Source organism: Eulemur rufifrons, chromosome 28 (genome assembly GCF_041146395.1).
Source record: "Eulemur rufifrons isolate Redbay chromosome 28, OSU_ERuf_1, whole genome shotgun sequence".
In the NCBI taxonomy this organism is placed as follows: domain Eukaryota; kingdom Metazoa; phylum Chordata; class Mammalia; order Primates; family Lemuridae; genus Eulemur; species Eulemur rufifrons.
Window position 1 is genome coordinate 48,755,814 of NC_091010.1, and position 27,974 is coordinate 48,783,787.

Sequence of the window (27,974 nt, forward strand, 5' to 3'; positions counted from 1 at the left end):
GAAAATATAAAAAGCAGTCACAGAAAAATGACATATTAGTTACAGAAGAATAAATACAAGAATGACAATAGACTTCTTATCAGAAACTATGTAAACTAGAAGATTGGAAAATATCTTTACAGTACAGATACACAAAAAACTGTAAACCTAAAATTCTATACCTGGAAAAATTATTATTTAAATACGAAGGCACAGTCCTCAAAAGTTAATAATAAAATTACCTAATAATCCAGCAATTCCACTCCTATGTATATACCCAAAAGAATTGAAAATAAGGACTCGAACAGATACTTGCATGCCAGTGTTCATAGCTGCATTATTTACAGCAGCCAAAAGATGGAAACAACCCAAGTTTCCATCACCGGATGAATGAATAAATAAAATGTGGTATATTAGTGAAAACTTTAGAGTTTGGTAAAACAACAACAACAAAATGTGCTATAGACATACAATAGAGTATTATTCACCCATACAAAGGGATGAAGTTCTGATACATTCTATGTCACGGATGAACCTTGAAAACATTGTGTTAGGTCAAAAGAGCCAGACACAAAAGGACAAATAGGGTATGAGTCCATTTACATACAATATCTAGAACAGGTGAAGTCACAGAGACAGAAAGTAGATTAGGTTAGCAGGAGCTTGAGGGAAGTTGTAATGGGTAGTTGTTGCTTCACGGGGCCAGAGTTTCTGTTTGGGATGATAAAAAAGTTTTGGAGCAAGATAGCAGAGACGTTTGTACAACACTGTGAATGTAATTAATGCCACTGAACTGTACACTTAAAAATGGTTAAAATGACAAATTTCATGTTACATATTTTTTTCATCGCAATTTTTTTTTTAAAAGACTACTTTGGCAGCTATAAAGAAACCAGACTAAGGTTTCTGGATTTATCCTTCCAGGTGCACACTACTCTGCTTTGTGATCCAGGATGCTGACCTGTGTTGACTGATGAACAGGGTCCTAGGCCCTCTGGCTTCTGGTTGAATTTAGCCATTGTGGAGCACAGGCAAGTGATCGGAGGATGAGAGAATGAGAGCCAGGTATTCCCTTGGCTCTCTAATCCATCTATTTCCATGTCTTGGGGACAGAATTGACTCCACACTCTCAGATATACAGGAGAGAGGTTGGAGGGGGTTGGCTGGTTTCCATAGAGGAATCAGAAAACTGAGATGTCCCAAGAAGCAGTGGAAGTACATGTACTTGGAAATGATTACAGAAAATAGATCTAACTAATTGGGTAAAGTGTCAGGATGCAGACAGTGACTTGCAATGGCTCAGCCTCCCAACCAGATGATCCCGAGATAAATGGGAACAGCAGATTGTGGAGGTACTCAGGCCTCAGGGTTTATGAAGAAACACCCTGTTACATCCATCAGCTGTGTTCCTGTGCCTGTTCCCTCCCTGAAGCCATATACAGAACAAAAAGTTTCTGTTGGAGAAAGTTTCTCCATCACAGGCCCCACCTCACTTATATGCCCCAACTATTTCCCCACTTCCCCTCCTTTCCCTGAAGGCCTCTCTCCCACCCTGGCTGTGCTAACTGCTGAAGGGCACGCACCAAACCTACATTCCTGCTAGGAGGCAGAGTATCTGTGATAGAGGTATCGCCCACACGCTTCAGGTTTTCCTGGGTCATGAAGGAAACCCTTGATGTCCTACCTGGCTTATTTCCCTTTGATTCAACCCAAAAAACTCTGAGTGGGTTGTAACTCCCATAACATGATCCTTCGGTCTTGGGCCCCCTGGACCCGTCCTCTGGAACCTGCTAGTTGCTGCAGCCTAGCCTTTCAGACCAAGGCCCCTTGACTGGGTGTGGCTAGTACAATACATTCTCTTTTTAAACTTTTTTTTTTTTGAGACAGGGTCTCACTCTGTCACCTGGTCTAGAGTGCAGTGGCGTCATCATAGCTCACTGCAACCTCAAAGTCCTGGTCTCAAGTGATCCTCCTGCCTCAGCCTCCTGCATAGCCGGGACTATAGGCACACACTGCCATGCCCTGCTCATTTTGTTTTCTATTTTTTGTAGAGACAGGGTCCTGTTTTTGCTCAGGCTGGTCTTAAACTCCTGACCTCAAGCAGTTCTCCCACCTTGGCCTTCCAGAGTGCTAGGATCACAGGGGTGAGCCACCGCACCCAGCCTCTGTTTTTGAAATTCTTTTTCTTTCCTCCCTCTCTTCTTTCTTTCTTTCTTTTGTTCTTTCTTTCTTTCTTTCCTTCTTTCTTGACAGGGGTCTCATTATGTTACCCAGGCTGCCCTTGAACTCCTGGTGAACTCCTGGTCTGATGTGATCCTCCTGCCTTGGCCTCCTGATTAGCTGGGACCACATGCATGTGCCACCTCACCCAGCTATACATTCTCCATCTTTCTTGTCCCACTTACTTTACTCCCACAAGTAGTACTTATTTGCTCCATTTCACCTTGCCCTGCTGCAAGGATCCAGGCACCCTGTAGACATGCACAGCTCCTGGCTAGCTGCGTGATCTGGCACAGATACTTAACTTCTGTATACCACAAGTTGTAATTATTAAGTTTTTAGCCAATGCCTTGAGCATGGCAAAACTCGGTAAATGTTAGCTATTATTATCATTACTAGACTTAAAAAATACCGATATAACTGGTACGAACCACTTCACCAAATTTGAGTCTAAAAGAATGGTCACATTTCTCTCTCTTAAAAATTCTGAGTCTAAATTCAGTTTATTTTTTCTACCTGTTTTATTTTAGTTATTTATTCCTTAAATAAGTAATACGTACACTCAGAAAAATTCTAAGAAAGTAAAAAGGCCCACTACTTCTTTGAGCCACCCGGTTTCCCTCCCATAGACAACCCTCTGGCAATTTCTTCCATAGATATCAAGAGATAGTCAATGCGGTTACAGACACTGACATTTTTTTTTCCTTGTACAATTACTAGCTGTAACATGTTATTTTGGAGCGTTTCAAGTCCATTCTTGTTGAGTTGCCTAAGGCTTCCTTTAAATTATCTCCAAATCTATTGATGTGTAGTTTTATAAATTCATCCATTTAAATGTACAGTCTGCCAAGTTTTTGCAATTGGACACCGTCATGTAATCATCACCATAATTAAGATATAAAATGTTTCCATTACCCTAGAAAGTTCTCTCTTGCCCTATTGCAGTCAATCCCCTCACCTGACACATGGCTCTAAGAAACCACTGACCTGATTTCTACCACTGTAGTTTTGCTTTTCTAGAAATTCATATAAATGGAATCATACAATGTATAGATTTTTATGTTTGACTTCTTTCACTTAGCATTATGTTTTTGAGATCCATCCATGTTGTTGCACATATCACTGTTTCATTTCTTTTTAGTGCAGAGTGGTATCATTCATTTACCAGTTGAGAGATATTTGGTTTGTTTCCAGTTTGGGCCTATTATGGATAATGCTGCCATGAAAAATTGCATATCAGTCTTTGTGTGGGCCCATGTTCTCATTTGTTCTTAGGTAAATACCCTAGAGTGAGATTGCTGGGTCATACAGTAAATGAATGTTTATTTTTATAAGACATTGTCAAACTGTTTCCCAAGTGTCCATACCATTTGGTAATCTCACCTGCAATGTATTGGGAGGTCCAATTTGCTTTATTGTTAACAGCTGGAATATAATTGTTGGTCAAAGAGAGCAATAAAGCAAATGTAGCAAATTTTTATTTTATTTTATTTTGTTTTATTTTATTGAGACAAAGTCTCGCTCTGTTGCCCGGGCTAGAGTTGCCATGGCATCAGCTTAGCTCCCTGCAACCTGAAACTCTTGGATTCAAGTGATCCTCCTGCCTCAGCCCCCTGAGTAGCTGGAACTACAGGTGCACGCAACCACGCCCAGCTAATTTTTTCTGCTTTTGGTAGAGACAGCGTCTGGCTCATGCTCACGCTGATCTGGAACTCTGGCCCTCAAATGATCCTCCCGCCTCGTGCTTCCAGAGTGCTGGGATTACAGGCATGAGCCACCACACCCGGCTCTTTTCATTCTCTTAATAGTGTATTTCACAGACTAGAAATTTTTAATTTGTATAAAGTCCAGTTTATCACTAAAAAATAGAAAGAAATTAACAGGACAACTAAAAATATATAGAAAAAGTTAGCGGGTTTGGTGGCACATGCCTGTAGTCCCGGCTACTCGGGAGGCTGAGGCAGGAGGATTGCTTGAGCCCAGGAGTTTGAGGTTGCTGTGAGCTAGGCTGACGTCAACGGCACTCTAGCCCGGGCAACAGAGTGAGACTCTGTCTCAATAAATAAATAAATAAATAAAGTCCAGTTTATCAATTCTTTCATGGATTGTGCCTTTGGTGTCATATCTAAAAGTCATCACCAAACCCAAGGCCATCTAGATTTTCTCCTGTTATCTTCTGGGGTCTTAATAGCTTGCATTTTGTGTTTGGGTCTGTGATCCATACTGAGTTAATTTTTGTGAAGATGCAAGGTCTGTGTCTGTGTTTTTTTTAAGGAAGCAGGCAGAAAGCACCTTTATTCTTTCCCATTCCTATCTCTTTAAACCCATTCTGGTGAATTGTTCTTCCCTTCCCTTGGGTGAAATTTCAGGCAGATTCCATAGTTTTTCATGTCGTATTCAGTATCGTTTTCAGGTAATAAAACAATTGACTTCAGCTCAATATACAAGCTTTAATCTCTCATCTCATTCACCCCATCTTAGTTCTGGCTAAAATTCTGCAAAGGAAAGGTGAGCTTAGTGGTTCCTCTTACTCTTTTTTCCCCAGTTCTTACACTCCTTTCTCGTTGCCTCTGGATTCTCTGAGATTGGGAAGGGGAAGGATGAATGGGAAAAATATAGACACTGAAAAGGTCTTCTCTAGCTGTAAGCTCTCTGGTTCATGGTGAGATTTTATGAGTTATCAGAAAAGCCCACAGCTGTGACTTTTCCATCTGCAGGTCCCTGACACAGGTGATGCCTCCTACAATTGGCCATTCACAGTTTCCTTCTCATACTCTGAATTCCAGTGGCCCATGCTTCTCAGATTCTCTTGTGGGTGTCACTTCATCCTTCTAGGTGGGCTTCTTACTCAGGATCCCTGACCCCTGAGGCTTCTGCAGAGAGACTTTTGATTGTGAATGGGTGCAAAATTCTTAATGTGGAAGGATGTGAATCTTCTATTTCACCATTTTGGTCCTATTTTCTACAATCATTTTTTTGCATGTGTATATCTAGTTCTTCCAGCACCATTTGTTGAAAAGACCATCTTTTGTAATACAAAGCCATTTTATTAACTTTGCTCTTTTGTCAAAGATCAGTTGACTCTATTTACATGAGTCTATTTCTGGGCTCTCTTTTCTGTGCCATTATCTATTTGTCTATTCTTTCACCAATACTGCACTGTCTTGATTACCGTAGGTTAATAGTAAATCTTGAAGTCTTGAAGTTTGGTAGTGTCAGTCCTCCAACTTTGTTCTTTTCCTCCAATATTGTGCTGGCTATTCTGAGTCTGTTCTCTCTATGTAAACTTTAGAGTCACTAAAGTTTGGTTGGTTCATGACCACAAAATAACTTGCTAGGATTTTGATTAGGAGTTCATTCAATCAGTAGATCAAGTTGTGAAGAATTGACATCTTGACAATATTGAGTCTTTTAATACATAAACAGAGCTCACATACACAGATACAACCTTGAGAACATCTGTTAATCATTTGGTAACATCCCACACCTCCCCAAAAGCCCTTCTCTGGACCAGGCCAATAAAAGGAAACAACTTGAGAATTCCTAGAAAGTCAGTTAGTCAGTGAGTCAGTGAGTTAGTCTGTCTCTCTCCACGAGTGGAGACAAACCTGTTTCAGTTTATAATAAAAAGCTGCTCATGTAAACTGCTTCTGTTTGTGGTCACTCCATCACACCAGTCCTGCTTGTGATTTTTTTCCAAGCAAGAAGCCAAAGAACTAGGAAAGCAGTCCGCCAAGAGGCTGACCTGACACTTTGGCGTGTCTGGTCATTCTTTGGCTAAGAACACACCAAGAACCAAGAGCAGACTGCCACCATGACAGAATAAGCTGGAATAGGGGGAGTGGGACTAGAAGGGACTAGGGCTCCAACTAAGATAGGAAACACTTCACTCAGTGTTTGGCAGCTATTTCTGCAGTCCATTTCCTTGAGCTATTAGATCAGCTCCCCTTTGATGTCCCTTACAATGGACAACCACCAATTCAGCTGTACAGTCTCCAAAAGTGCATGAATCTGTTGCCTACACTTAATTGGCGTACTTTGAGTGGTAAGGAATCTTCACTCTCCAAATAGTTCCATGGTCATGTAACACCAAGTAAGCATATTTAGAATCTGTATAGATGGTCACTCTCTTGACTTTGGCTAACTGGAGAGCTCAGGTTAGGGCTATGAGTTTGGCTAATTGGGCAGATGTATTTGCTGGTAAAGCCTGGGTTTCTACCACTTCTAGACTCTTGGTCACTATTGCATAGCTTGCATGCCATTCCCCATCTTTAACAAAACTGCTGCCATCAGGAAACCATAGCATTTCCTATGTCATTAAAAAACATTATTTCATAGATGCGCAGCATTGTAAAATATATGACATCAATTTTAAAACATTAGGCCAGCCACAGTAGCTCACACCTATAATCCCAGCACTTTGGGAGGCTGAGGCAGAAGGATCTCTTAAAGCCGAGAATTGGAGACCAGCCTGGGCAACATAGCAAGACACTATCTCTACAAAAAAATTTAAAAATTATCCAGGTGTAGTGGTGCCCACCTATAGTTCCAGCTATCGGGGAGGCTGTTGTGGAGGATCGCTTGAGCCTAGGAGTTCAAGGTTACAGTGAGCTACAATTGGGCCATTGCACTCCAACCTGAGACAGAGTAAGACTGTCTCAAAAAAAAAAAAAAATCACGGAAGAAAATTTAGAATACTTGTAAGTTTTTGCCTATATTCTCACCCACTCCATCAATTGATTTCACATGTTAGTGTTTCTTTTCCACTTCAATCACTAGGGGTATCATTGCTTTTAGATAATTGAGGTAATAGGATAGATTCAGTTTTTTATTTGTCTGTTTTTAGAGGTCTGTAAAAGTATTTTTTTTTTAATTAGCCAGACATGGTGGTATGTGCCTATAGTCCCAGCTACTTAGGAGGCTGAGGCAGGAGGATCATTCGAGCTCAGGAGTTTGAGGCTACAGTGAGCTATGGTCACAACGCTGCACTCCAACCTCAGCAACAGAGGGAGACCCTGTCTCTAAAAATGTATATATTTTTTCTGTATCTAATCAAATACTCTTTATATGTAAGTAACAGCATCATGTTATCTTTTTGTAAATTCCTTAATCTTTTCAACTTAAACTACAGTCTAAAAGTCTTTTGACAATAATTGTAGCATAATGTCTTTTTGTCTTACTGGATTTTATATTACTAGTGAAAGATGTCTTTGCCCAACAAAATATATCTTAAAGTAGTTCTGTCACCTCATTTGTAAATTTTGTCTTGTACTGTGATTTAATGAACCTTATTATCCTTATGAAATGGTAGCTTTGTGAAATAAGTTTACCAAAAATCAACATTTAAACATCTTTATAGTTTCCTTACCAGCTGAAACCGGATAGACAGGCATCTTTTGAGCTGATGCCTCCCTTGAGTTTATAGGCAGTTTGATAACCACCCATCCTCAAGGTTGCATGTTTTGACAGTTTAATTGTTGAGTTCAGGCCAGTGAACATTTATACTTCCTATCAACTATCTTGATATAAATGTCTTGGGAGGTGCTGACCTGGAATGGTTGTGAAAGACTCCTGGTTTCTTCTTTGCCTCACTTAACATCTATTTTAAGGTCAAAGCAATATCTGCACACTGTTTTCCTTTCAGTCCTCCAGACACTGGAGGTCCAGTCCTCTCCATGCCCTATGTGTAATTTCACCCTAGATGAGACTTTGTCTCTTGGGTCCCGGAGCAACATGGCAGCACTGCATGCTTATTTTCTAGAACCCAGCCAGTCATGGGTGCCAGCCTTATCTCCACACACCAGTAGTTGTAACACAATTGTATTGTATTTCCTGGGTCACCAATAAGAGAACACTGTCTTTTCTCATCTAGACTGGGAATGTTGAAAATGCTCACCCTTATATACAAACTCTTAGATTCTCATTAACACATTTCACAAAAGTAAATGAGTATTATTTGATATGATTCAGATGTTTAAATGGTCAGCATTTTAATAAATAATTGTATTATAATTTTGTCCCTTTTAAAAAAAGTCATAGTTGCATGTAAGCTATTAAATGTTCAATGGAGTGTAAAAAATATGTATTTTAATACTTACAGCTGTTTTTTTCTTTTGGCTTATTTCACTGGGTTAAATTCCTAGGTGAGACACTGGGTCAAAGCATACCAGCTGGCTCTTGCTAAGTGTTACCTAAGTGTGTTAGAGACATAATCCCTAAGAAGGATTATGTCAATTTACTTGGCCACTAGGAAACAGGAATGCACCTGTTTCCCAAAGCTTTGGCCAGCGTTAGGTATTTAATTTGTGCTTGGTTTAATAGCTGTTAATCTGGACCATATTTTACATACAGTCTTTAATTTGCATTTGCTTAATTACTAAGGAAGTCGAGTCTTTTAAAAAATATATGTTTATTGTTTGTATTTCCTCTTAGGTGCCTATTCAATTCAAATCAACAGACATATTTTGAGTGCCCACCCTGTGCCAGGTGGTGTGTACTACCCTCAAGGATGGGGGACCTAATGAAAATGACCATTTGGGACAGGGTGGGGGAATCAGAATAGCATAGAAAATACATGAGTAACTGCACTCCATAGGTAGAAGTACAACACTGACAGGCAGTTTTGGCAAAGTCCTCTGGGTGGAAGACAAAGAAGGAAGAGGTTGACCTGCCTGAAATAGATTAGGCTTTTGCAGGGCAAGTGACTTTAGAGCTAGGGCCAAACAATGAGTGAGATTTGTCCAGGTGAGAAAATAATGTATGGGGAGAGGGCAGGATAAAAGAGAGGTAAAAGGGTAAATGTGTAGAGTTGTGATTCTTCCATTATAGCTGCAACATGGAATGCTGGGGCTGAGGGATGGTGGGACATTGGCTGGAAAGAAATGGTCAGGGCTAAACTCAAGAATCTCGTTTGTCCTGAGGATATTTTTGTTCTTAACAAGGAATGACATGAGCTAATGTGTGTTTTAGAAAGACCTCTGATCAGGCGCAGGGGAGCGAGCCCTACAGTCCCAGCTACTCGGGAGGCTGAAGTAGGAGGATTGCTTGAGCCCAGGAGTTTGAGGCCAGCCCGAGCAACATAGCGAGACCCTGTCTTAATTAAAAAAGATAATAATAACTTTAAAAAGAATGAACTTTCTGGAAGCAAATGAGATGTAGATTTGGAGACACTGGAGTCTATAAGATGAGCCTGTTTGTGTCCTTAGCCATTTACCCAGGATCATGGGACTTTGAATAAGTTTTTTTTTTTTTTCTGAGACAGAGTCTCACTCTGTTGCCCTGAGTAGAGTGCCGTGGCATCAGCCTAGCTCACAGCAACCTCAAACTCCTGGGCTCAAGTGATCCTCCTGCCTCAGCCTCCTGAATAGCTGGGACTACAGGGCCATGCCATGATGCCTAGCTAATTTTTCTATTTTTAGTAGAGACGGGGTCTCCCTCTTGCTCAGGCTGGTCTTGAACTCCTAAGCTCAAGCAATCCTCCTGCCTCGGCCTCCCAGAGTGCTAGGATTACAGGCGTGAGCCACCACACCCGGCCAGAATAAACTTTTTATGTAGTATGCACATTAAACTTTTATCTGTCCTACTTAAAACTATATTCCTATTTCATGGCTTTCCTTTTCAAAATTTTGGAAAAATATACATATCATAAAGTTTACCATCCTATCATGAAGTGCACAGTTCACTAGGGCTAAGTACATTTACATTGTTCTGGAACCAATCTCCAGATCATGGCTTTTTGAAAAACTTAATTTAGTTGAGCTTTATGAAAAAGAAGTTGAAATTTGTACAAAGTCACTTTTTTGGTAATAATTACTGATGTTTGCTCAACACTTTACATTGTATAGTGCTCTTTAACATATATGATTTCACTTGATCCTCATAAACATCCTTCCGCGGTGGATGTACAATCTACTTTACAGATGAGAACGCTGAGGCCATGAGGCGTTTGAAGGGATCTTATTCAAGGTTACATAACTATAATAGTAAGTGGCAGAGATAGAATTTGAATAGAGGCATTCTGATGACCATGCTACCTCTAGAAAAAATGACAGTTTGTGTTGTATGGAAGACTAAAACACGATTTCTAGCCTGGGAGATGAGAGAACTCACAGACACAGCAGGCGCCAGATAATACGAGTGACTGGTGTTCTGCAAACTTCCAAAGCTATGCTCTGAGTTATCCATCTGCTCACACCACCCCATGCTTACCATTTCTTCTTCCCCTGTGCTGAGGCTCTCAGGAGGGCTGACTGTTAGGGGAAAAACAGTGACAGCATAGAAGACAAGCTTGGAGTCTTTATCCTTGGAGTGTTTATCCTGGAGAAACAGAGTGCCACCCAGGTTTCCATACTGAGGATTTCATTCAATCACTCACCCATGCAACAAATATTACCTGAGTACTCACTACATGCTTAGCATTAGGAGAATGATGTTGAACAAAATAGACAAAATCTCTGCACTCGTGGAGCTCAAGGACAAGTGGGGAAAACAGACATTGATCAGGAAATCATAAAAATAAGTAATTATGAACTCTCATTGAAGGAAAGAAATAATATGCTATGAGAGAAGTTTATATAAAATAGTTACACCAGACCATGTCCAAGTAAGGGCAGTTTCCTGTAAGAAATATTTTCTGGAAATTTTTCTTCTTCTTTTCCTCTTCTACACACATCTCCCCCAAGCCTCACGTTAAACTTCACAGGGAAAGATATGTAAAATGTCATTTGGAGAAATCCAGGACTGAGTATATGTTCTCTATATGCATTTGTAAATATTCCATAATGATTCACCCTGACATTTCCACATGTCTAGTCCACAATATTCTTTCATTGACATAATCTGACCTGTATACTGATCACAACCTTGCAAGGTAGGCAGGCAAGTATGACTACCTGCATTTTATTGATGAAGAATGTGAGTCTCACAGAAGTTAGGTAACTTGCCTAAAATCAAGTTCCCCAATTGTTGGCCGGGTGCGGTGGCTCACGCCTGTAATCCTAGCACTCTGGGAGGCCGAGGCGGGTGGATTGCTCAAGGTCAGGAGTTCGAGACCAGCCTGAGCGAGACCCCGTCTCTACTAAAAATAGAAAGACATTATATGGACAACTAAAAATCTATATAGAAAAAATTAGCCGGGCATAGTGGCGCATGCCTGTAGTCCCAGCTACTCGGGAGGCTGAGGCAGTAGGATCGCTTAAGCCGAGGAGTCTGAGGTTGCTGTGAGCTAAGCTGATGCCACGGCACTCACTCTAGCCTGGGCAACAAAGTGAGACTCTGTCTCAACAAAAAAAAAAAAAAAAAAAGTTACCCAATTGTTAATGGTGGGGCTGGGGCTTGAACCTAGGTCTTGTAGCACCTAGGTGATGTTATTCTTGTAATATTCATTCTCTCATTTATTCATTCATCCATCAAACGTGTATTAATCACTTTTTGAGAGTCAGGCTATGTATGGAGCAAGTAATATGTAGGAGCCACTGGAGAGTTTTAAGCAAGAAAGCAGCATGATCCAATTCAGGTTTTAGGCAGAACTGTCTTCTGGATGAGAGGACAGAAAGTGGTGGTTTTCAAAGTAAGGTCCAGGTCCTATAAAGTCAGAATCTCTGAGATCTGGGCTCAGGAATCTGGCAATCGGCCAGGTTTGGGACCTCTTTTCTGATTCCAGTGCAATACAGAGGAAAAGCACTGTTTTAGAGAAGGAGGTGGTACAACCAGTTAACATGACCACAGTGGCAGCTCTAGTAACCAGGTGAGAGGTGATAAGTTTCACAGACAAAGAGATGCACTTTTGAGTCATTTAGATGGCCTGAACAAGACTTCCACTCCACCCTTGCATGGACAGTGGCTGAGATTCCTATCTGGATCTTCCCTCTGGCTCTAGAGCCTGTGGGCTTTACTGCACATAGTGATTTATACCCACATCTTGACTTTAAATAATTTATATTTATTTTTCTGAGCACTTGCCTTGCAAATCACCACCTTATCTCAGACTGCCCCAAGCCTTGTATTTATTTCTCCTTCACTTTCATAAAACCTAGGAGAGAAATAATGGACAGCCAAGTAAAACCTTAAAAGTTTTAAAACATTTCTTTCTTTGGGGCTGGATACACAGGCAAATAAGAAGTGATTTGATCAGACAAGCACAGACTGGGGAGAGAAAACAGCAGGCTTTAAGGAGATACACTGGACTTCCTCCTCCCTAATTTGCTTCCAGGAAACCTGAAGACAATAATTCCAGAAGCCCAGAGGGTAACCCCATTTCCTCTTCAAGGTTGTTACTGGATGACAGACTGGAGGCGTTAAGGAATTCAGGAAACTGTAAAAAAAAAAAAAAAAAACCACAACAGCCACAACAACCACCTCTACAAACATCAACATCAACAACCTCAACAATAAAATTCATTAAAATTCATCTCCCTTCGCCCACAACCACAGACAAGCTCGAAGCTGGGAGGCGAAAGGGACTACAGAAGAAACTCCGTTGCCCAGCTTGGTATTTCCTCATCCCGGACCTGGGTTTACCAAAATCTCAGGGAGCCTGGAAACTGACGTCCTCATCTCTGGGTGAGAGGTGGCTGAGGACGCCTCCACTCTCTCCTCACTGCCAAGCAGGTCAGGATTAAGCAAACTGAGGCAAAGGCTACGGTTGGCAGCGCCACGAGGAGACTGCGCAGGTGGCGGTGGAGGTGTTAGGCGAGAAGAGGGTGGGAAAGTGGGCAGAGCGAGGGCCTACGACGGCATTTGGGGCGGGGCGTGCGAAGCCCCGGGGCGGAACAGGGGTGTATCTTGGTGGAGATTGGATAACCGCAGGGCACCGGCGCGGGCGGGGGGATCGCGCACTGCCTGGGCCCGCCGCTTTGCAATGCTGTGTTATAAACCGCAGTGGCGGCGGCGGTGTTAGCTGGTAGCACTGCAGCGCACGTGCCTGGATCGACGCTCTCCTCGTCTTGCCTAGGTGTTCCTTCTGTCCTGGGTCCGTTCGGTCTCGCCCCGGGGTTCACTCCATTCTCGGCGCCCCCAGCCTTTCGCCGAGCCACCCAAGCTTTAGACCTCAACGTGTGCAGAACGAATTGATCACAGCCATGAATATCTCACACGAAGTGCAGCAGCTGTTCCAGCCCTATGACTTCGAGCGGTCGCAGGACATGAGGCCCTTTCTGGAGGAGCACTGGTGAGACCTGGGGAGGGGGAAGGGCCATGCTAGGGGCCCGACACTGCTGACTGCTTTCGCCAAAGGGCGGCAGGGGAATGGGGGCTACTGAATGCCCCCAATGATTTTCTTACAGAGCAAATGTATCGGACTCCTCCGTACTGGCTCCACACTAATGTTGTCCAAGGTGCAGGTAGTGTGGCACCTCAAAGAAATTAGAGCTGAAAGGAGGAAAGTAGAAATAAGAGGATGAGGAAGAGGAATATGGGAGGATACAGAAGCCAAAGATAGAGTGTAGTGAGAACTGGTCGCTGAGGAATGAGGGTGATCTAAATCCCTACTAGATGACTCTTTCCCTGTCCTTTGTGGCTGTGTGTGCCCGTGTACGTGCATAGTGCTGGCACCCAGGGACAGCCTGCCCTTCACAATTACCACGTTGTTCCCCAAATGCTCTATGGTCCCTGCTGTGGAGAAGAAGGCAAAGTCAAGGAACTCTTCCAAACTTTCCCCAGACTCTCTGGCTTTGCTTTAAAGCTCCTCAGAGGTGTTCGTGGGCTGACTTTATGGTCCAGCCAATTGGCCATGACCCAACCAGGCAGAAGCTATTGCCCCATTCTTCTTACAGGCTAGTTCTAGGCATGGGCCAGACAACCATCACCATCCCCAACCCCACTGAGAGAGCAATAATTATAGAAACCTTGGACCTAGCTCCTGCCCTGTGCTAGGTACTTTCTATTCATTAATAATGCCAGGAGAGGAATATTAATTCCCCTTTACAAATGAGGAAGCCAAGGCTCAGAGAATTTAGTTAGTTTTTCCAGTGCTACACGGCTTTTAAGTGGCAGAGTTGAGACTCCAACTGAGAGCACTCACCTGGAGAAATGAGTGGGCATACTTCTAACCAGCACCCATCCATGAGCCCATCCCTTTGCCTTCTGCCTGCCAGGGCAACCTGTTTCCCCATAGTTCTGATCTACTTGCTGCTCATCATTGTGGGTCAGAACTACATGAAGGCACGGAAGGGCTTCAACCTGCAGGGGCCTCTCATCCTCTGGTCCTTCTGCCTTGCAATCTTCAGGTAAGACACTCCCCCCTCCCACTCTCTTCCTATTCTCTAGACCTTAGACCTCCATTCTATCCCTTAAAGATTTGCAGAATTTTCAATTGCATCACCCCCCGTCCTACCCCCAAGTTGTCTCATTTTTTCTTTTTTTTTCCGTCTAGATTTAGAGCAGCAAGTTGCCTCATAACACTCTCCCAGTCCCATTCTTTCAGCTTTAGCTCCTCTCCCAGCTTCCACCGTCTTCCCATATTACCCTTTTCCCCTTCTTTTCTAGACCCCAAGCTGGCCTTCTCTGCCCCATCTCTCTTGCGCTCAAGGAATCTGTACTTCCAACAAATTTCTCCAGTCCCTAATACTCTCAGCTCCTAACACCCTCTCCCAAGACCTTCCATGTTATGTTTTTCTCCCCCAGACTCCCTCAATCTTCTCCATTCTTCTACTCATCTCTTCCCAGTCCCTACCCTATCCCAAGAACTCCATTTCCTAACTCAACTTTCAGTTCTATCTCCCTGTATTCCCTGGTCTTTCTCCAGCCCTCATCTCCTCTAGACTACTGGTTGTTTCCACCAGATTGGCCCCAGGATCTCAGAAGCTGTGACCCATCCTCCTTGGATGGGTGGGAAGGTGGTGGAGTTTGGGACTTAGTGACCTGGCCAGGCCAAGGGAGAGGGTGGATTGGTGCCTGGAGATGACGCATATACCCTCTTCCTCTGTCCCATTTCAGTATCCTGGGTGCAGTGAGGACGTGGGGCTTTATGGGGGCCGTGGTACTTAGAGGGGGCCTAAAGCAAACGGTGTGCTTCGTCAACTTCCTGGACAGTTTCATAGTCAAGTTCTGGTCCTGCCTTTTTCTTCTCAGCAAGATCATTGAACTCGGTGAGTGGCAAGGTTTTGTCTCTCTGGTGCCTAGTGAACTATATCCCACCTCAGGGCCCTCTATCACATGGAGAGTCCCTTCCCCACCCCTGGGTCCTAATAACACCTCTCACTCAAGCCCCTCTACAGATTCTCTTCCACAAAGACCCCCTCCCTCCCCTGAGAATTTCTCCTGTGTCCCCATACCCAGTGTGGAGGGTGGTCCCAGCACTGGGTGGTATGCCAGCTATGACTCCCCATCTCCCAGGAGACACAGCCTTCATCATCCTGCGTAAGCGGCCACTCATTTTTGTGCACTGGTACCACCACAGCACAGTGCTAATATACACGAGCTTTGGATACAAGAACAAAGTGCCTGCAGGCGGCTGGTTCATGACCATGAACTTCGGTGTACATGCCATCATGTACACCTACTACACTCTGAAGGCTGCCAACGTGAAGCCTCCCAAGTTGCTTCCTATGCTCATCACCAGCCTGCAGATCCTGCAGATGCTTATAGGAGCCATCATCGGCCTACTGACTTACATCTGGAGGCAGGAACAGGGATGCCACACCACAGGGGAACACTTCTTCTGGTCCTTCATCTTGTATACAACCTACTTTATCCTCTTTGCCCACTTCTTCCGCCAAACCTACATCAGGCCCAAAGTCAAAGCCAAGACCAAGAGCCAGTGAAAGGTTGGAGAGAACAATGAAGCCCCAGCCTCTCTCTTCCCCAGGGGACTAAGGTGCTGTGCTTAGGTTTGGGAGAATGATTACTGTGCCTTACCTGCATGGTTTCCTCACAGGATGTGTGTACCACGGGAGGTGATAGGAAGTTATGACAGACCAGAAGGGTCACCCCTGAGATAAAGGTGTGGTCTGGTACTTTGATATTTCTGTTTTTAATGTGAAGGCCAAGCAGGCCCTGGGATGGGGGTGGGACTAAAGAGGGTCCCCACAGCTGAGTTATTTATATTTCTATCCAGAAATCCTTCTTCTTCTTGCTTTATTTTTTTAATTAAAGATTTCAAGATTTTGGGGTGTGGAGATTTGGTGGGAAAAGGGGGCTGCTGCAAAAGGAGACAGTTCCTGGCAGGGGGGTGATCAGCAGGTGGGAAGGCTGAGGGTATGTGGAAGGATGAGAGGCACACACACAGACACACAATAAGAATCCTAGGCCTGGTAGGCACTTAATAAATGTCTGTTTCAGACAAGAATTTTATTGCTGTTAGAGGCCCAAGCCCCTCAACAGGAACAGTGAGAAACAGGTGCAGAAAGGTGGAGTAACTTAACTAAAGTCATAGAGGCTTCCTAAATTGCGGAATTGATACCTGCAAGTAAGCGTTGGAAACCCGTCCTACAGTTATTCTCCCTGAGACCACGAGGTGGCGCCGCAGCACCGGCTTTGGCCGACGCCAGCCTAGTAGCTGATCCCCCAAGCCCCACGCACGCACCTCTTTGCTCCAGGAATCCCCAAGCCTCCCCATCCTGGAGTAGGGGGGGTGAGTGGGACTGAAGCTCTCTAAGCCTGGACCCTCACCTCGTTCCTGTACATTCAGCTCTCCTTCAGACTGTGGGGAAGGATGAAGGGAAGAGGGCTCAACCGCAACTCTGAATCATCAGGCCTTTGACAGTCCGCGCACGTTTATTTCGTTTATCTTTGAAAACCGGGGAGGGGGAGTCGGGAGAAGGCGGGATGGGCCAAGGGTGAGTTGGCCCCCGGGGATCTGGTCCCTGTTCCTGGCCTTAGTCCCAGGGGCGCGGTCTGTGTGTAGGGCCCAGTCCACCCCTCAAGGGCTGGGAGGGGGAAGGCCCTCTCCTGAGCCGGCCGCCCCCCAGCTGCCCAAACACCCCTCTCAGACCCTGGGGCGGGGGCAAGCCAGTCAAGACGACCCCAGTCCGGGGAGGCTGTGAATCATCGCCCCTGCCCTCGGGGATGTTCCTCGGGCCGGGCCGCTCATACTGGCCGTTCCACGGCGTACTGGCACGGACTGAGGTTCGCGGCCGGGGGCGGCCCGGGCACGGCGGGGTAGCTGAAAGAGGCGTGCTGTTTGGCTTTGAGCCGCAGGCTGGCCAGGCTCGAGTTACACGGGTCCCGATATACGTAGGGGGAGGAGGCGGCTGCAGCTGCGGCTGCAGCGGCCGAGGCATAAGGGCAGGACACTGCCCCGGAGGACACGGCGGCCGGAGCCAGCCCGGGAGGGCCCCCTCCCAGGCCCTGCAGGGCCCCGGGCCCTGGCACGGTGCCCGGGGCAGCCGCGGCCGAGGGCACCATGGAGGCGGCGATGGAGCTGGGTGGCGAGAAGACGGGCTGCGAAGCCAGAGGCCCCACATTGACTGAGTTGAAGGCGAACGGGAAGGTCTTGGCAGCGAGCGGTGGGGCGAGCGCCTTGGGTGGCCAGTTGCCATACGAGTAGCCGGGGTACACCTCCTCGTAGGGCGGCACCAGGCCCCCGAGCGGCGCCGCGAAGCCGCCCTTGCACAGCTCGGCCTGCTGGCTGCGCTCGCGCTTCCGCCACTTGGCGCGCCGGTTCTTGAACCACACCTGCGGGCGCGGAGAAGGGAAGTCAGGGCCGGGGCCGCGCCGCAGACTGGCGTTCGAGCAAGGGCCAGGCCGTGCGGAGGATAAACAAGACGGGGTGGCGGACACAGAGTGGGAGGGGAGGAGGGCGCAGAGTCAGGGGCGGAAGAACAGAAGCAGTAGGCGACAGGGCTGAGCAGCATCAGGGGCGGGGGCGGGGGTACAGTAGGAAGGAGTGAAGGAGAGGTGAAGCGGGGAACAAGAGACGGTGTCCAGGAGAAACGCGCGGTGCAGGAGGTAGGGAGCTGCAAGAGCAGAGACTGGACGTGGGGCCGCGGGCGCAGGGGCGTCGGGTGTTGGGCGGGAGGATGGAAGCAGACGAGCAGAACCGCAGGCTGCCTGTTCCCAAGCTGCTCGCCGAGGGGCCCGCGAGGGAGAGGGCTGGGGTCAGGAGAGCATACCCGCACGCGGGCCTCGGTGAGGTTGGTCCACACGGCGATCTCCTCGCGCGTGCTCATGTCGGGGTAGCGGTTCCTCTGGAAAGTCGCCTCCAGCTCCTGCAGTTGCTGGCTGGTGAAGTGCGTGCGCTGCCGCCGCTGCTTCTTCTTCAGCGAGCCGTCTTCGGGGGAGCCGCCAGGCAGCGAAGTCGAGGCTTTCTCCGAGTCTGGGGGCCAGGGTAGGGCAGGTCACAGGGCGCCCAGGCCTGCGCTAGCTCCCAGGCTCAGGGACCTCGGAACAGCTCTCTGGCTGCTACCTGGGATTCCGCTCCACGGTCCCACCCGTTAGGGATCGAGCTGTTATCTCCTCCACCCCCAGAAGGGGGCGCACTCACCGCTGTGCTCTTGGCCCTTGCAGCCGTGTTCCGGGAGCGGGGGGTGTGGAGTGCCCGCGTCTGACAGCGACAGGGCAGGGCTCCGGGCCTCCGCCTCGCTGAGCAGGCCGAACTCCATGGAGGGAGGGATCTGGAGGGAAGAGAAGACACAGACCAGGTTCATGGGGGTAAAATCTCCAGATTATCTGCTTCCTAAGAGTGTTTGCCCACGAGTTCCCTGCCCCCTTTCTCAGCCCCAGACATAAAACCACCCTGCGTGGGGTACCCTGGGAGAGAATGGAGAAATAGCAGCCTAAGGGGAAAGAGATGTATCCTCGGAGGTTTTATGCACAGATACATGCACTAGACTTTGTTTTAACTGCTAGACACTTAGAACTGTGCCTGGTGCAATTTGGTGTTTGATGTATTTTTTCTTTTTTAGATTTTTGCAGTGCTTGGAGTGATATTTATTGAATTAGTCAAAATACACACTATTGCACACCACCTAGGCTAAGCTACATCCTCAAAAACTTCAATTCCTTTTCTCATGTGAACACACAATATCCCCATATACTCATAATGCCCCTTAGCCAATGGTACCTACAGCACAGCCCAAACGTCTGTTATTTACTCTCCTTGGGACAGATTTTATTTTGAACCAGTTCTGAGAATAACCCCTGCTGTCATTTATGGGTACTTACTGCGAAGGTTCACCTCATTATCTCTCCCCTCACAAGAATACATCAAGATTACATATTACTGCCCTTGTTCAGATGGGGAAACTGACACTTGAAATAACTTGATTGGGGCCACAAAGCTTGTAGGTAGCAGAACTGGGATCTGAACCAGGTCTGCGAGTCTCCTAAACTAAGGCTTTTTTCTTCATTTGCTTTTTCAAATTGTGCTCTTTGGGGCCCTCCCCAGAAATCCCCTCAGGGACTCACTCAGCTGGAACTCAAGCCTGGCTTCCTCCGGTGTGCATCAACTAGGGCAGCTCTGCTTTGGTCTGTTGTGTTTATGATTTCTGAGGAGATTTTATTTGAAGGAAGAGTTCCAAGATCAAACACAAGTTTGAAACCCATGGGTGCTTGGGGCCTGCCTGCGCAGACACATACAGTCACATACCGCTTCCCACCAGTCATTGCTCCACTATTGAGCATGGCCTCTGCCAAGCCCACTCCAGGTGGTAGGCATGGACTTCTTAAAACCACCTTCCTACTCGTACTCCCTATCCCAAACCTAGCCTGACATTGCCCAGGAGCCTGCCTGGGTCCCTCTCCAAGTTTCCCCTGCAGGGTCCCCTTTCTTACTGGCTCTCCCAGGACCCCTCTGGTGGGAGGAAGGGAAAGGGCAGTACTGGGGCTCAAGACGGGTGCTTCTTGGTTGGAGGAGAACTGAAAGAGGCTAGGGACAGAGGGATGGGATAGAAAGCTGGGTGGGAGGGCTCTCTACCCCCAACATCCCCCTCCATTAACAGGGGCTTAATGCAGGCTATGCGAGGTGGCATTAATGTGGTGGATTAGCCTAGATTGAGATGTGTGTCACTTGGCTGTTCTGAATTTATTAGGAACCTTTCTCAGGGAGGTGCAGATGGGCAGGCCCTGTATTTGCACATGGTAATGCCCCTTGCAGCCAGCTCAGAGGTCACAGCTGTGCCCCCACCCCAACCTTCCACCCCTCAAACCAGGTTGGGGGTGGGACAGAGGTCAAGGCAGGAGGTTGAGAAACAGTCCCTGCTCTTCCCTCAGGCAGAGAGTTCTAGACCTTGGACCTTTTACTGAGTTTGGAGAGACAGGGCTAGAGGGAACCTGGGAAGGAAGGAGAGAAGTCAGGCCAGGAGTGGAGGTGTGCTCAAGCCTACCTCCCCTTCCAGGTCTGAGATCAGGAGCCAGAGGACTGGGGCTGGAAAACTTTGGCCCAGTGATGCCCCAATGGGGAGGGGGGTGATGTCCTTGGGAGGGACCTATGGCAGCCCTGACTAACAGCTCTTCCCAAATAGCTGGGAACATGAGGGAGGAAGGCTTAGAACTGGGAGCTGGGAAAAGGGGTGCTCTGAAGTCTCCCTTTACTTCAAGGTGCTCTTGAAACGCAAACCATGCCCCTGACTTTTCCAGAAGCCACGAGAGCAACACAGAGCTAGGGGAAAAAAGGACAGCTAGGTTTACCTGTGAGAAAAGCAGTCCCACCAGTCTGCTTTGGCTCTAGACTTCCAGTTTTCCAAATTCTTATGCCCCTGGCATTCCATACCTGTGTCTTGCTTTTACCCTCTATTTCAGCAGAGGGAGGTAGGATGAGAAGGAATGAGGGCCAGAGTAAAAGATGAGGCCAAAAAAGCTGAGTTCAGGCTGTGTGTTCCCAGAGACAGACAGACACATGTGCAGACACACACAGGCCTCCACTCAGACATAATAAGCACTTGGACTTGGAGCTAGAGGCACACAAACACACACTCTCCCACACATGCGCTCCCACATTCAGGCAGACAGACACACACTGTCACACAGGCTCCTCGCTCTGTGACAGGGACAGCTGCCTGGGCTGTTTTGGAGCTAGCCATAACCCTTCCCCCAACTCCCTGGCCCCTCTGAACCTCAGCTCTCAGTCCCAAGAGCTAAGGACTCTACGTGGGGGAGGAGGTCAAGGGGGCCAGGGGAGTGTTCTGCACTCTGGCTGCTGGGGGGAGCCTGCTTGGCTGAGGGGGAGAAGGCATGAAAACGTGAGAGCTAGAGGATGGGGTGGGGAAGGGGACAGAAAGTACCCAGGCCCCTCTTAGGAAAGTCATCTGTATGGCCCAAAGAAATTAGGTCTAGAATCAAAAGGTCTAGGTTCATGTCCTGGCTCCACAACGTACTAGCTGTATGTCCTTGGCAAGTTAATTTACCTCTCTGAGCATATTTCTTTATCTCCAAAAGGGAGATCATAATCTCTTCCCTGCAGTGTTGTTACAAGGTTTAGATAAAATTTAACATGTAAAAATGGGTAGGAATAAAACTCTGTCTGAGTATGTTTTTCTCATTCATTGAACAAATGTTTATTTAGCACCTTCTCTGAGCTGGGCTTTGAGTTGGGCACTGAGGACAGGGTGGTGACCAAGATCTCCTCCTTGCCTCTGCCCTTGCTTGAGTGGCTCATCTACCCAGACTCGATCTCTCAGTGAAAAATTACTCTGCTGGATGAGGTGAGTACGTTGCATTTCAGGGAGAGGCGCCTCATGTGTTGTGAACAATGTCCTGAACATGGAGGGCCTAATGGATAAGGTAACAGCAAAATGGGCAGAGTAGCCCAAGCTGGGAGCCACTCTGGGGACCAGAGACTGGAAAAGGAAAGAATAAAGGCTTCAGGCTCTTGAAGGGGTTAGTAAGCAGAGAGAGGAGCCACGGCCGAGAAGGGCCCTGACTGTGAAACTGAAGCGAGAGGCAAAGAACAGCAAAGCCTTGCAGGCGATAGAGATGGAAGAGTTGGGGCACAGGCCTCACGTCCAGGTGGGCTGGGCAGGCAAAGGCTGGGGGCGCCACGCTGTTGTCTGAATTGGAGACAGGCTGGCTGAGGATTGAACTTCCCCAAACTGCTGGAGGTCAAAAATTGGGGAGTTGGGACCGAGGCCAGGGACTTTGCCTCACTCAGTGGCTAGGGAGGGATAAGCAATAGGTCCGGAAGCTGCAGGGTTGGTTGATGCTGGTAGGAAATACCAGGCAGGGCCAAAGAGAGTCAAGAGATAACAGTGGTGGTGAGTCCAGCTCTGGAATGGGCTGGCTGCTCCAGCCCTAGCCTTTCTGAAAAGCCCTGCCGGGGATGCTTGGCCCGGGCCCCGCTGCTCCCAGGGTGGCAATCCTAGGCCTGGGAAGATAGAGGGTGTGCTCTGATTCTGATGTATAGGCTGGAATTACAGGAAGCCTGCCATGGATTGCAGCAAGAGCACAATATCCAGGGTCCATGAAGGAGGAGAGCAGATTACAGGCCACAGTGAGGAGGCCATGGTTTCCAAGGGACACAACCTTAAGGTGAGAAGTCAATTGTCATGTGGACCCACTTAAGTCCTGAAGCCAGAGGGCTAGACGAGGGCCACAGTGAGAGACCCACAATAGGTTACAATAGTAATGCCTGAGGCAGGAGGCACGACCTAGAACTTAACTGGGAGAAACCTTTCTCTTGCAGGGTGAACAGAGAGGAAGATAGGAGGGTCTGGAGTTGTGATGCTATGACTCAGCTCAGCAGGCAGCAAGGTTAGGAACAGGTGAAAACCAAGGCTCTAAATACGGAACCACCCTGTATACCTGAGCCTGAGGTGAGGCCCTTCAGTGGACGTGGCCTCATGTTCATTAGGGAAGCTGAGCACCCGTACTCTGGGCTGAACTGCAGTGTGCAAATGGGAGCAAATAAAGACACATTTGCTTGTCGCCCCAAAATGAAACCCCAAGACTCACGTAGAGGCAGCAATGGTCTGATGCACTCAAGTTATCAAGCGGTGAATCAGGGATCAAAGAAACGATCCCATGTGCTTCCCCACCTCACTTGCTTCGTTCCTTCAGTAAGTGTGAGATGCTAAGAGGGATCCCCAAGAATGCGAAGACATGGAACCTAACTTCTAGGAGCCTGCAGTCTGGGGAAGCAAGTAGAGCATAGGAAGGAATGATGGACCGCACAAGTCTGACTCTCAGACTGTGAGAAATTAGACAGATGAAAGCCCATGTAAGGTGGTACCAAGTGTTGGGGGCTCAGAGGATGTAGGCACATGGCTGAACCGGGAGTTGAGCAGGCAGAGAAGGGGGAGGGCCTTCTAAATAACACAGCAGAATGAGGAATGAGCTGGCGGGTTTGGAGGGGGATGAGAAGCCTAGGTTGGTCAGAGTCTCACCATAGGCGATGGGAGATTAGCAGAGAAAAACGGGTTAGACTGAGGGGGCCTCTGATGAGGGACAAGGGATGGTGGTTTAGATTTGACACAGTCTAGGCTAGAGTGTGGCCAGCTTTTCCATCCAAAAACCCCTAAGACCAGTAAAAGACAACATCTACCCTAGAAAACTAGAGGCATGACCCGAAACGGCTGCCACTGGTATAAGATTTCTTTAAGGTTTCCAGCTTTATGCTAAAAATTCAAGGAAATTTTGCATTCTATTCCATACTTAAGTTATGCTTATTTTAATATAAAAATAAAGTACACTCCATCTTCAAGTGACATCACCACATCAGGAAGATGGGCCCTGTTTCGCCTGTGGGTCATGCCACCCTACTCCTGTACTGCCCTCCTTCCACCCCACCCCCTATTGAGAAGCATTGCTCCAAGCAGTGGGAGTCACTGGAGGCTTGTAGTGGGAGTGACAAAAAGCAACATCTTTGAAACCTTTATTTGGCAATGGTGAGCAGAATGGATTGGGCAGGGGAGAGATAGGAAAGGAGAAACTATAAACTGAGAGGTGTAAAGAAGGCCAGGATAGGACAGTGGAAAAGGAGCCATTTCTCTCTGTCTTTCCATAAATCTCTCACCCCACTGATTATCTTCTTTTCCTTCTCCTCCCCATCGCTGTTTTCATAGATCCCTGCCAGTGGCTATGGACACTGTAGACACCGCAAAGCTCAGGACCTAAGGGATCCTTCACGTTAGCTGCCATCTCCCTCCCCCACACCCTAGGAGGCATCATTTAGAGTGAATGGGGAAGAAAATTTTCCACCACCCCCATCCTTCTCTCACCCAACTCAGCTCCAGCCTGCTACCCCTGCTGTCCCTTCCTGAGCCTGAGTCCTGGGCACATATTCATATCCTAGAGCAGGAGGCAGGCAGAGACCAGATCAGGATATTTGGTCTGGTAGAGTGGCTAAGCATTTGGGGGCCTCCCCAGAGTTCTTCTCACAGAGGGGCAGGGGTAATGGCTGGCATCTGAAGCCTGGGATAGGGTGTCCCATCTGTCATTAAGAAGCTTCCTGTGGCTGGATCAGGGATGTGATCAGACTGCTCTAAGGCTCAAGACTCCACTCTTTCAAACAAACATTCTGTGGTTGCAGGGGACCTGCAGTTTGGCACAAAAATAGCAATGCTTCTTATTTCTATTCCTCCATTTGCAAAAGGGCTTTCATATACATGATTTCATTTAACTCTCAAAACTGCCCTGCATGGCAAGATATTGTCCCAGGTTACACAGATTGAAGAGATTTGAACCTGGTTCTGCTCTTTCGATGCCTCCGGTTGCCGCTGCCCCCCCCCTCCCCTGCAGCGATTTGTGTGACTCTGACATGCGCTGATCCTCCCCGGCCCTGAAGGATTTCATGTCAACTTCCTGCCTCTACCACCTCCCTGGAAATGAGCTCTGGATGTTTGCTGCCCACCGTGCGCCAAAGAACATTTTCCTATTCATCCTGAGCTTGCATCACTCCAGTTCTAAGAGGCCGCCTCATCTCTGGTTTCAGGATTTGGGGAGAAAGAATGTCTTCCCCTTATCTAGGCCTTTCATTATGTTGTAGATTATCATCCTGTCTCACCTTCCAGAGGCCTAAACTTTGAAATTTGCCCTCTCCAGCAACCACTCGCTCCCCATTCTGCCGACCATTCTCTGACCCTTCTCTGGGCCCATGACATTCTGCCTAAGAGCCAGTGACCAAGGAAACACTCAGCTGCATGCAAAGGTGGGAGAAGATTCTGCCTTTTGTTCCCAATCTTCTTCATTATGATGCCATCTCTTTTTGGCCTTTTTAGCAAAAGCAGACCTTTGGGCTAAGGTCTTCAGGGAACCATCTGTAATGCCTTCCCTATACCTTTCCTGACTCAGAGCACTTCATTTCTTTCACCCATACTTTTAGTGATGTTCAAAGCCCCTGAAAAGCGTTATCAGAATTGATGGGATAATTGGGGTGTGACTTTATATTTGTCAAAAGAGGGCAAGGAACAAAAAAAAGGTTGAGAATCCTAGCCAGTGATAAGCAAACTTTAGAACTGAGGGATGGAAGTGGGAGTGTGGGGAATATGTATTGTATGTCACTCATAGGTGAAGAGTGAGAAAGGTTGAGACCCATTTGTTTAGATTACTCATTGCTAAACAAAATGCCTTCCACTTGTCCTCATGAAAACTCTGTCCCTGGCTGGGTTGTCTTGCTCACTTATATAGACTCAGAGAGTTCTCCCTGCTCTGTCCTCCTCAGCTTAATTGGGCTCTGGTTAAAGAGTTGGGATCAGAGTGGATGGTGATTGTATGGGCCCAGAGGAGTCAGGGTCCTATCCCAGCAACAGGGAAAGCATATGGGGCAGTTAGTTGGGTAGGGCTGAGACAACCTTCCCAACCAGACTTAGAGGGCCACATAGCCTCATGTTAGACCCCAGAGTCTAGATTCCATGTGTCACCTTCCCACCTCCTCTCAGCCACTAGGATGGTGTTGGGATTGGTGGGGCTGAGGAAGCAAAAGGGAAACAGGACCACAGAGTTTGCTTTGCTGAGGGGCTGCAGTTTTCTCTTCTGGCCTGGGTTTCTGCTCTCCTGCAGGGAAGGAGCCCTTCATCTGTTAACACCCTGGCAAGGAGTCTGGGGGTGTCTGGTCAACTGTATAGGAATTAGGGGTTGATTGTGAGTTTGTGAGGGAACTGAGGCTGTCAGGGGCTTGTGCTGGGCTACTCCCTGCCCTCCCCATTGCCCTTTGTGGCTTATTCCTTCCTTTCCTAGTTTTGATTCCTACTAGCAGTCCCATCATTGGCCTTCTCTCCTCCAATTTGGATTCTGGAAGTCCAGGGTGATGCTCTGATCTATTCTGAATTGGAGGGGTCATATGTTCCAGCACCACCCCACCTCAAGAAGGCCAGGCTGTAGCCTTTACTCTCACTCCCTGCTTCTAGCCCCACAGCCAGAAGGAGCAAAAACAAGTTGAAAAAGTGTGAGCTAGGATTTGAGGTGACCCACCGCAGCCGACCACATCGTACCGGCAGCAAGGCAAGCGCTGCCGGGTGGATGGACATGCTGCCCGGCCAGGGACATTCTGTCCGCCACTGCCGGACACAGCGCCTGCTCTGGAGAGACCCACTTCGTCACCCCGGACATTCTGTCCGCTCTGAGCCCCACGCGCCGCGGACATTCCGTCCGATTCTGAAGCGGCCCCAAGTCGGGTCCCATTCGGGCCCTGACACCCCAAGCCAGATCTGCCAGACTCGCCGCCTGGTCACTTGGGCTGTCCAGCCTCGGCCCTACCGCCAGCACAGCGGCCATCTGACCCCGTCGCGGCCGATTCTCACAACACCGCTCCCATTCCAACTGTGGAGCAGCTGGGAAGAGAAACGTGTGCGACCAGGCGCACCCCTGCTCCCAGCCCCTGGAGTCTGTCTGAGCCTGGTCTGAGGGACGTGGGGCGCCGCCAACTGCCCCCCCCCCGCCCCCCGCATCATGGGCGACCACCACCGGCTCCCGGCTGGCCAGGGTCTCTGCAACACCTTTCGCTCCCTGGCCGCCTGCCTCGTGGCCCCGGATTCCAGGGTGCTTTCTGGTAATGGTTTCCAGACTCCCTACTGTCCGACTCCCAGAGCCCCTGTCCTGGCTTTACGTCTCTGGCTTCGCTCCGGAGCCCCTGAGTCTCCCCCTTCCCTATCCCCCGGCTTCATAACCCTGAATTACCCTTTTCCCAAGTCCTGGTCCCAGGTCTCCAGTCCGCCCTCCCAGTCTCGACCCGTTCCCCAGGCGCCGGAGTTCAGCTGCCCCGGGTTTTAGGGATCCCACGGTCCGGCCATGGCCCCTCAGCCCCTGTCCTTAGCTTGGTCAAGCACTCACAGTGCGTCCCGCGGCAGGCAGACTCCCAGCAGCGGCGGCGGCGGTGGCGATCTAGAGGGCAGGCAGGGGCCAGGGGCCGGGCACCCGGCCGGAGTGGGGGCCGCCCCCCTGCTCCCAGGCGGTCGCTCGGTTCGGACGCTCCCAGACTCGCGGAGAGAGAGAGTGAGCCTCACCGCTACTGCCACCCCCAGCCGGCGCCCATTCACTTTATGGCAGCCCAGGGCGCCCCCAGCCCGCCACGGCGAGCCGCCCGCCTTAGGCCCCGCCCCTTTCCAGCTGCGCCTCCCGGGCTCCGCCCTTTCCAGCTGTGGATCTTCAGGCTCCGCCTTCGGGGGAGGGGTCCACCCGGCAGGCCGCCAAGAACCCCGCCCCCTGACCAATCGGAAGCTTTCCTCGGCAACTGGGCCACGCCCCTCCCCACGTGGCCGAGACCCAGCTCAGGCTAGGACGCCTCAGCAGAGCCAGGCGGGCGAGAGCAGAGTTGTCTATGTAGCCCTGGGGAGACGAGGGTCGGCCTGCGGCGAAGTGGGGCTGGGCTGCTACCCCCAGCGAAGTGGATCCGCGCCAGGTGGGAAGGCGCACGGGGCCGCCGGGTCTCGGCGCTCAGACTTCGCCGCCGCTCAAGTTTCGCCGATTTT

The 27,974-nt window shown here is 48.4% G+C and overlaps 3 protein-coding genes across 3 annotated transcripts in view; 2 read left to right on the plus strand and 1 right to left on the minus strand.

Annotated features, from left to right (window-relative positions):
- Window positions 1–13,027: 13,027 nt before the first annotated feature.
- Window positions 13,028–16,297, plus strand: ELOVL3 (ELOVL fatty acid elongase 3). Its single transcript, XM_069460917.1, has 4 exons — window positions 13,028–13,366; window positions 14,292–14,423; window positions 15,133–15,284; window positions 15,532–16,297. Exons 1-4 carry the CDS (start codon window positions 13,278–13,280, stop codon window positions 15,957–15,959), a joined length of 801 nt encoding a protein of 266 aa, XP_069317018.1. The 5' UTR covers window positions 13,028–13,277; the 3' UTR covers window positions 15,960–16,297.
- Window positions 16,298–16,895: 598 nt separating this feature from the next.
- Window positions 16,896–27,519, minus strand: PITX3 (paired like homeodomain 3). Its single transcript, XM_069460538.1, has 4 exons — window positions 27,337–27,519; window positions 18,620–18,749; window positions 18,249–18,451; window positions 16,896–17,811 (listed from the first exon to the last, which is right to left on the minus strand). Exons 2-4 carry the CDS (start codon window positions 18,735–18,737, stop codon window positions 17,224–17,226), a joined length of 909 nt encoding a protein of 302 aa, XP_069316639.1. The 5' UTR covers window positions 18,738–18,749; window positions 27,337–27,519; the 3' UTR covers window positions 16,896–17,223.
- GBF1 (golgi brefeldin A resistant guanine nucleotide exchange factor 1) overlaps window positions 17,353–27,974 on the plus strand; it is a 128,116-nt gene continuing 117,494 nt past the window's right edge. The window contains exon 1 of the mRNA XM_069460528.1: window positions 17,353–17,626. The gene's annotated coding sequence lies outside the window, so the exon portion shown is untranslated. The remainder of the gene's footprint in view (window positions 17,627–27,974) is intronic.

Coding starts and splice junctions, on each gene's coding strand:
- ELOVL3 (XM_069460917.1), top strand. CDS start 13,278: ATGAATATCTCACACGAAGTGCAGCAGCTGTTCCAGCCCTATGACTTC. Junction 13,367..14,291: donor CCCTTTCTGGAGGAGCACTG/GTGAGACCTGGG, acceptor TCTGCCTGCCAG/GGCAACCTGTTTCCCCATAG. Junction 15,285..15,531: donor CAGCAAGATCATTGAACTCG/GTGAGTGGCAAG, acceptor CCCATCTCCCAG/GAGACACAGCCTTCATCATC.
- PITX3 (XM_069460538.1), bottom strand. CDS start 18,737: ATGGAGTTCGGCCTGCTCAGCGAGGCGGAGGCCCGGAGCCCTGCCCTG. Junction 18,452..18,619: donor CAAGGGCCAAGAGCACAGCG/GTGAGTGCGCCC, acceptor CCTGGCCCCCAG/ACTCGGAGAAAGCCTCGACT. Junction 17,812..18,248: donor TCACCGAGGCCCGCGTGCGG/GTATGCTCTCCT, acceptor CCGCGCCCGCAG/GTGTGGTTCAAGAACCGGCG.